A 9210-nucleotide genomic window follows, 5' to 3' on the forward strand; every position below is an offset into this window, starting at 1 on the left:
CTAAATTCTAATGTGTGTTTATAATCTAAAGACGGTGTTTGTCACTTGACCTCTCAGGAGCTCAGCAGGTTCAGCCTGTTGTGGTCCACACAGGTTAAGAATTAAAGGTGCACTATGTACTTTTGGGGAAAGAAATTTCAATCAGAAGAGAAAGATCATTGATTTTTTATGCCTAAACAAACTCCTCATTTTCATGACTGAATAAACTGAATAAAAAAACTGACCTTAAAGGACAACACAATTTCATACTGTTTACTTTGTTTATATTTGGCGGGCCCTGCCACCTTTCTAGCTTCAAACAGTGTTCTGGTGACCTTATTTTCCTGAGAACAGCTTGTTTATTCACTTATGGAAAAGATATATATTTCTGAGTTTGCATTATTACCTCATTAAAATTATAAATATTTCAATTCTGAGCTTGAATTACTTCTCCAGAACTACATAGTGCCCCTTTAAAGGTATAAAGTTATAATCTACATATAGGCTGAAGGAAATGGCTGTAAACTTGTGCAGTTTTGGATATTCAAAAGATTACTTTGGTTAAATCAACTAATAGTTTGACTAATAGTTTAACAGAAAATAGCTAGAAAAAAAGCTTATTACAATTTTCTCAAACCTAAAATGACATTCAAATTCCATTATTTGTGATATTAGCTATCTTAGATATTCAGTATAACATAATGTAATGTAAAAGAAAGCAGAAAATTCTAACATTTATGAGGCTTAAACTGCCAAGTGTTATTGCTTCATATTTTTTGATTTCTCAGCTGTGATTTACATCTGTGCTGAGTACTAACAGTCCAACAGGCTAGCAGGCTGTTTAAAGAGGTAAATGTAAAATATGAAATCAATCACCCAACTGTATGTCACATGCTGCATAAAGGTTTTTTACATGACAGACAGCAGTTTCAGTATTGTTACTGGAGAAAGTGACTTTAAAGTATATTTGCCTGATAGGAGTCCTGCTCTAGTATCCTCAGGGTGACAATGAACTTAATAGCTTTCCTAAACCACGGGTAGAAAAATGCGTATATGAGAGGGTTCAAACAAGAGTTAAAAAGCAACAGCCAAGACACGATGGCCCAGTATAAAGTACTGTTTGAGTTGTCCTGTCCTGCCACAGAGGGGTAGTAATATGGACAGAAGGTCATCAGAAACACCAGTATGACAATACCCAGAGTCCTGGCTGCTTTTTTCTCTGATTTCTTTGCAGTGACTGTAACCGTACCGCCTGCAATGACTGAAACATGAGACTGCATGGCTCGAGCCTGAGACACTGCCACAATAAACACCCTCATGTACAGAACAATGATGACTGAACACGGACCGATGAACGTGAACACGAGGTCGATAATTCCTGAGATGTAGTCGGTCACTACCAAACACTCCCCGTGGCAGGAGTTGTGTCTGTCAGGCCGCCTGAGATGGTCCTTTAGAATCAGCCCGTTGTAGAGGAGTGAGCAGGCCCAGGAAACACACACACACACCTCCACTCTGCTGCGAGTGATTTTGTTGGGGTACTGCAGAGGATGACAAATAGCTACATAGCGGTCAATGGATATGAGCACCATGTTCCCCACAGAGGCTGCGGTGAGGGTGAAGCCGATAATGTAAGACAGAGCGCACATGAGATCGCCCAGCAGCCAGCAAGTTTCTATGAAGCGCACCATCTCCACCGGCATCACCAGCAGCCCCACCAGCAGGTCAGAGATGGCCAGGGAGAGCAGGAGCAGGTTGGTGGGCGTGTGGAGCTGTCCGAAGTGGGAGATGGAGATGATAACGAGCAGGTTGAGAGCTACAGTGAGCACGATGATGCAGGAGAACAGAGTGTAGAGGAAGACAGCCTCAGAGCGAGGCCGCTTTAAACCCCTGCAGGACGAGTTCAGGAGCTCAGGGTAGCAGAGCTCGGCTCGCTCCAGGCCCTCCATCGTCTGCCACTGAGGGGAGGTGATGACCTCAACCTGATGAGCTCCAGCAGCTTTCTGATCGTATCAGACATGGTGCAGCTCTGTTATCTCCTCCACAACTGCCCAGCCATCGTCCTCATCACTGTCTTCTGTCAGCCTGTTCTTTGTTTCTTAAATTTCTCCTCATCTCCCTCTACCCTCCCTCACTTATTCCACCCTCCCTCCTTCCCTTTCAATCCCACTGATACTTGATGCAACATATTTGTTTCATGCAACAGATGAAGACGGAGTCCTGTCTGTTTTAAGGGTGCAACACAACAGATGGATAACTTTTCTGTAAGTTCTGTTTGAGTCACAGCAACTTACCTTAAAGGTCCAGGCTGTAGGATTTTGGGGGATTCGCCATGTTTTACCGCCACCGGAGGTTCACCTACACACTTTGACCGTGAGAGTTAGGGGAGCAGTGTTCAGTTGGTTGCGATCTGCAACCTCACTGCTAGATGCCACTAAATCCTTCACACAGGACCTTTGAAGCCTTGAGGGGATCAGTGTCTGTTATCTGGGCATGTCAGTAATCGACAGACACGGGCTAAGGCAACTTTACTGCAATGGTTGACTGACTAAGGGCATAACTAAACTCAAGCAGCACCTCGAAACAACAGCTGTTATATATTTCACAAGTACAAGAACAAAACCGCAGCAGTGGAACTGAAGTCTCTTCTGAACTTTATACCTGGATAAGGCGGCGACACTCGGCCTTGCTTCCAATTTTGCCCAGTGGCCACTTGCAGTATCGTAGTGAAAAAGTTCCCTTGCGGCCCTTTCCCCATAGAACACCATTATAAAAGAGAAGTCTGTAAAACTGTTGACAGGAGACCTCCAACTGCAAACAGTGTCAATCATGACTCTTTCTGTTATGAGTTTTTGACTCATGAAGGTTTTATATTTGTAAAACTGAGAAAAACGGATTTAAAAATCTGTAACATCATCACCAGAGTCTGCTGGCATAATGGGAACTCATGGGCAGGGCCAGTGGGAGAAACACTACTGCACATATTCAGTGGGCCCCATAACCACGAAGTAAACCTGAAAGCAAGAAAAGGTTTTTGTTTTGTGTGATTCATTCGGGACTGAGTAGGCGCCATCTTTGGGTCTAGTATCTAGCTCTATTATAAATCGTGGGTGATTAAAGTATACCTGGGTTTGGGCTCCGACCTTGTTGTTAGGTTGATTGCTGAAGTCATTGATGGTCGAACAGGATTTGCTGCTTTTCTCACTTGTATTTTGAATGTAGCTTTGGTTTCTCGACTACTCGTCAGACAAAACTGACAAAAAGAAGATTCTGGGTTATGGGAAATTGTAGAATTAAATCACTTAATGTGGCCCCGACAACATATCTGGTTACACGTCACAAGTGATCCTATCAGCACTGAATAATCTGAATCTGCAAAGTAACTGGTCACTTAATTTGCCAATAGTGGAGAGTTAGCATAAAGGAGCAGAAAACGGAAAAACAGAAGTGAAGTACCTCAAAATGTTACTTTTGGTCATTGTAAGCAATTGTTAGACGTTATATTCCATCACTGATTACATTTACATTTACATTTAGGGCCTTTAGGAGATGCTTTTGTCCAAAGCGACTTACAATAAGTACATTTGTCACAAGAAAGAAACCACAGCATATCACTGTCGATAAAGTAAAAATGAAGTCATGAGTCATGCAATGCAGGGTCTAGGTGAAGTCTGAACAAGTGAGTCTCGAGTCTTTTCCGGAAGATGGCGAGTGACTCTGCAGTCCTGGCATTGATTGGGAGTTCTTTCCACCACTAAGGCGCCAGAACAGAGAAGAGTCGTGACTTCGCTGAGCAACCTTTGTTTGCGCTCAGCAATGGCTGTACCAGCCGACCAGCTGATGTAGTTGAGGGAAGTACTGGGGCGTGTGGTCTGACTAGTGTTTGGAGGTGGATGGGTGCGGTTCCTATGACAGCCTTGAAGGCCAGTACCATCTTCTCTGATCCGGGCTGCAACAGGAAGCCAGTGGAGGTCACGGAGGTGGGTGGTCACATGGGAGAATTTGGGTAGATTGAAAACAAGGCGCGCTGCAGCTTTTTGGATACGCTGCAACGGTTTAGTTGCACAGGCTGGGAGTCCAGCCAGGAGCGAGTTGCAATAGTCCAGGCGGGAGATGACCAGTGCTTGGACCAGGAGTTGTCTTGTGTCCTTTGTGAGGAAAGACTGGATCCTGCAGATGTTGTAGAGGGCAAATCTGGCCACAGATTGGGCCACAGCAGTGATGTTGGGAGTACAGTAAAGTCTGTCACAGAGGATTACGCCCAGGTTCCTCACAGCCGATGAAGGAGATACTGTGATGTCCTTAACAGTGACTGACAGGTCCATGCGAAGGCAGTCTTTCCCCAGGATGAAGGGGAGTTCAGTTTTATTAAGGTTGAGCTTGAGGTGGTGCGCAGTTGTCCAAGTGGAGATGTCTGCCAGACATTCCAAGATGCGTGTTGCAACGTAGGTGAGGATGGGGGAAAAGAGAGGAACAGTTGGGTGTTGTCAGCATAACAGTGGTAAGAGAATCCATGTGATGTGATTGCAGAGCCTAGTGATCTAGTGTATAGTGAAAACAGAAGTGGTCCTAGTACTGAGCCTTGAGGGACACGAGTTTCCAGAAAGCAGGGTTTGGACAAGGAGCCATTCCATATGACCTGAAAGGTGCGATTTGTCAGGTATGATGTGAACAAAGTTAGAGCAGTGTCAGCAATGCCAAGTTCAGCCAGAGTGGAGAGGAGGATTTGGTGGCTGACTGTGTCAAACGCAGAAGATAGGTTGAGGAGAATGAGGACGGATGAGTGGGACAAGGCTCTGGCGGCATGGAGGGACTCAGTCACTGTCAGGATGGCCCTCTCAGTGGAGTGAGCAGTCCTGAAGCCTGACTGATTGGGGTCAAGGAGGTCGTTTTGTGAAAGATAGGAGGACAGTTGGTTGTAGACGGTGCGTTCCAGGGTTTTAGGGAGGAATGAAAGAAGAGATACAGGTCTGTAGTTTCTGATGTCAGCTGAGCCACATTAGGGTGGGTTTCTTTAGGAGTGGCTTCACTGTAGTTGTCTTGAAATGAGCTGGAATAAGACCTGAAGTGAGGGAGGAGTTGATCAGGGTGGTGAGGAATGGCAAGATGTCGTGCGAGATGTCTTGGAGAAGGGAATCGGGTCATGGGAACAGGTGGTGGCACAGTTAGACATAACTAGTGTGTGAACATCTTCAGAGGAGAGAGGGCTGAAGCAGGTAAGGCCATCAGAGGGGAGGGTTGGGGGAGGTGCTTTCTGGATGGGCATTGGAGTAAATGAGGAGCTTATGTCTTTTACTTTCTTGGTAAAGTAATTTGCAAAGTCATCAGCAGTGAGGGAGGAAGGAGGGGGATCGGTAGGAGGGGTGAGGAGGGAAGAGAACATGGAGAATAGTTTCTTGGGGTTGGAGGCAGAGGAGTTGATCTTTGACAGGTAGAAGGCAGATTTGGCTGCTGATACAGTTGAGGTGAAGTCAGAGAGGAGGTGGTGGTAGTGAGCAAGGTCATCAGGATGATGTGATTTTTTCATTTTCTCTCTGCTGCTTGTAACACCGGTCTATTGGATCTCAGAGATTCAGACAGCCAGGGAGGGGGGGAGATGATCGTGCTGGTCAGGAGGTGAGGGGACAGAGAGCGTCTAAAGAGGAGGAGAAGGAGGATAACAGAGTGGAGGAGGCTTCCTCGTGGACATTAGACAGAATTGTTCTGTAATTATTGTTTATTTACTGATGAAGTCCTGCTTTTTAGTGCATAGTTGCTACTAAACTCACCACCTGCATCTGTTCCCAGGATACTATTGTAGCGCTCCCCTCAGTAGTCATATTGATGAGGGCAGGGCTTTTGGGTTCTTTTAAGATATTTATCAAATATTGTCAACCCTAAATAACTCAGTTTTAATTATTATCTTGGATTTCTTGTTAAAGTACACACATGAAATGTTTTTTAACCTACCTATGAATTCACCTTTCTTTAAGTTATAGTTTTAATAGAGATTTTTAACCAAATTGGTCTGGATAGGTCTCTCTTAGAATGAAATGATAACTTCTTTCCAGGTAAGTAATAAAGTAACACACACAAGGTTTTAGTAAAAAAATAAGTCTCAATTATTTACTTAAATAAAAAATCACCAGTTCCAATGAAATAATAAAATTATGACTGTTCTTTTCTTAAACCTTCAAAATAAAATGTCCCTTTTCTTCAGGAAAACATTGTACATGAATTATCCCTCTCCTTTAAGGAAAACACTTGAAATACTGTACCATATATAAATGCACAGACAACAATTTAAACCATTTTAACCCTCAAATGGATTACTTCAAAAAACCTCAATTTACCAACTTCAAAGTCGCTTAAACACAATTTGTGGGCCTACACACACACCTTAATGCACTATCTAAAGCCGGCAACTACAAGTATTATAAAACCAAAATAAAGTAGCAGGCCTGATGCGGTGCTCGTGTTCGTTGTGGCCCAAAACTTAATGGCCGATGGACGATACCTGAGGTAATGTTCCTGTCCCGTCCTTACTCGTACAGTCACAGATCAGCATCTCAACATGGACTCCGTCTGTTTCTCTTTTCTCCTTCCACGTTGCCAGAAGAACTCACGGGCAAAGTCCTGGTTGCTCCCAGCTCTGTCTTCAGGTCGAAAACAGCGGATAAACCCCTCAATCTGTTCGACTGAGGGAATCAACTTGAACTATAAGTTCACTTGTAATGAACTACCTCAGTCCTATACTTCCAGGTGGCTAAGCGTAAGCTTTAGCATTAGCAGTAGCACAAAACGTAAATAGTCTCGGAAGTTCGTGTAGAACATCCTCCCGTTTCTCAATATGCAGCTGGTCACTCTTCTCACTGGTTGTCGTGCAGACAATCATAAGACACAAGCTACACACTGGTTTGTGAACTTTTAACTCACAACGTAACCCAGAAAATCTCTGAGTCACGCTCACTCCTCAGCTACATCTTGCCCGCTCTCTCCTAGCCTGTCCGCAGGTGCCCCCTCCCCCTCGTCCGTGCTGAAACACCTGAGACCTGACACTCCGGCCAATCGCTATTAACCCCATAAATGCTGGTTTAGACAGTTTTCAGGAATACATCATCTTTTAAATAAAACAATAAACATATTAAATTTTAAACTGCTTTTAAAATTGTTATACTAACTTCTTAAATGAATTCCAACCTTTTTAACCACACTATTTACATGCTTTGATAATTGAATGACACTCCCAGCATCACTTATTACCTCATGTTTTTAACTGGGTTACACTATTCTTATACATCATACTTAAATACTGCTTGAATTTTATGTTTAAGATGAATGATTGAATAAGATCATTCCACCATTACAAATATGTTGACACAAAACAAAAAAAGACAACTGAAAGGGTTCAGTTGTGTTTTTGTTTTGTTTTACTTTTCAAAACTACACAGTAAATCAGGCTTGCTTTAGATGTACTTTATGAATGAATGAATATAATGAAAATGAATTAATCTGCTTGTGTTAGATATTATTTATTGTGTTCATTACAGAAGTCAGACAAACCCGCTCTCAGTCCAGAAGATGAGGACTTCAGCACCAAATGTGTTTTTGTTTTCTTAAAACTGTTTATTCATTTTAACATACCTTTATAATAAACCAAATTGTTAATATAAATGTCTTTGTTGTTATTTTTACAAAAATAAATGAGAATGTGTTCCAATCAAATGTCTTTGTTATGTTTATTCACATACAATCATCTTCAAAAAACAAAGCCAATGCAGATTCTTATCGTGGTGTTTTAAATATTATCTGAAAAGAAACAAACACTTAGACGCAGAGTAATTGCCCTCCAGATTTTTCCCTTCTCTATACTTAATAATTGTCAAGAACATCATAAAGCTCAAAATGTAATAGTAAAATATACATGATGACATTTGTTTTATCTCTGCAGAAGTCGCAGCTTGTTTCATCTGTCTGAATTCTCTCTTCAACTAGATTCTTGATCTGACAGAAAGCAGGTCTTATTATCACAAGAGCATTAATAATTTTACAAACCAGGGGAGACATGAAGTTTGCTCTCATTTTCTCTCAAGAGTGAATATGGTTTCCGTGTTAGTTTTGTAATTTTGCTGAACCCTCATGTATGATTTACACATCACCTTGATCATTTTTCTTTGTAAATGGAGTCACTGACAACAATAATGAACATCATCAAAACATCCAACTTCAGAAATGCTTCAAATTTTCTGCCCCCTAAACACTTGGATGACATGAGGTGATGCAGTTAGGCAGCTTTTATTTCTTCAACTATATAGAGAAAATAACTTTGGTAGAGTCTTTGTCACTAAATTCTAATGTGTGTTTATAATCTAAAGACGGTGTTTGTCACTTGACCTCTCAGGAGCTCAGCAGGTTCAGCCTGTTGTGGTCCACACAGGTTAAGAATTAAAGGTGCACTATGTACTTTTGGGGAAAGAAATTTCAATCAGAAGAGAAAGATCATTGATTTTTTATGCCTAAACAAACTCCTCATTTTCATGACTGAATAAACTGAATAAAAAAACTGACCTTAAAGGACAACACAATTTCATACTGTTTACTTTGTTTATATTTGGCGGGCCCTGCCACCTTTCTAGCTTCAAACAGTGTTCTGGTGACCTTATTTTCCTGAGAACAGCTTGTTTATTCACTTATGGAAAAGATATATATTTCTGAGTTTGCATTATTACCTCATTAAAATTATAAATATTTCAGTTCTGAGCTTGAATTACTTCTCCAGAACTACATAGTGCCCCTTTAAAGGTATAAAGTTATAATCTACATATAGGCTGAAGGGAATGGCTGTAAACTTGTGCAGTTTTGGATATTCAAAAGATTACTTTGGTTAAATCAACTAATAGTTTGACTAATAGTTTAACAGAAAATAGCTAGAAAAAAAGCTTATTACAAGTTTCTCAAACCTAAAATGACATTCAAATTCCATTATTTGTGATATTAGCTATCTTAGATATTCAGTATAACATAATGTAATGTAAAAGAAAGCAGAAAATTCTAACATTTATGAGGCTTAAACTGCCAAGTGTTATTGCTTCATATTTTTTGATTTTTCAGCTGTGATTTACATCTGTGCTGAGTACTAACAGTCCAACAGACTAGCAGGCTGTTTCAAGAGGTAAATGTAAAACATGAAATCAAACAACCAACTGTATGTCACATGCTGCATAAAGGTTTTTTACATGACAGACAGCAGTT

General features: G+C 41.4%; 1 protein-coding gene across 1 annotated transcript; it reads right to left on the minus strand.

The window, feature by feature from the left end:
* Positions 1–935: 935 nt before the first annotated feature.
* On the minus strand, positions 936–1928 carry LOC311264843 (trace amine-associated receptor 13c-like; the record flags this gene model as incomplete). Its single annotated transcript, XM_084365991.1, has 1 exon — positions 936–1928. One exon carries the CDS (start codon positions 1926–1928, stop codon positions 936–938), a length of 993 nt encoding a protein of 330 aa, XP_084222117.1.
* Positions 1929–9210: the final 7282 nt, after the last annotated feature.

The sequence above is a fragment of the Pagrus pagrus genome (genome assembly GCF_965226575.1).
Source record: "Pagrus pagrus genome assembly, chromosome: 2".
Taxonomy (NCBI): Eukaryota; Metazoa; Chordata; class Actinopteri; order Spariformes; family Sparidae; genus Pagrus; species Pagrus pagrus.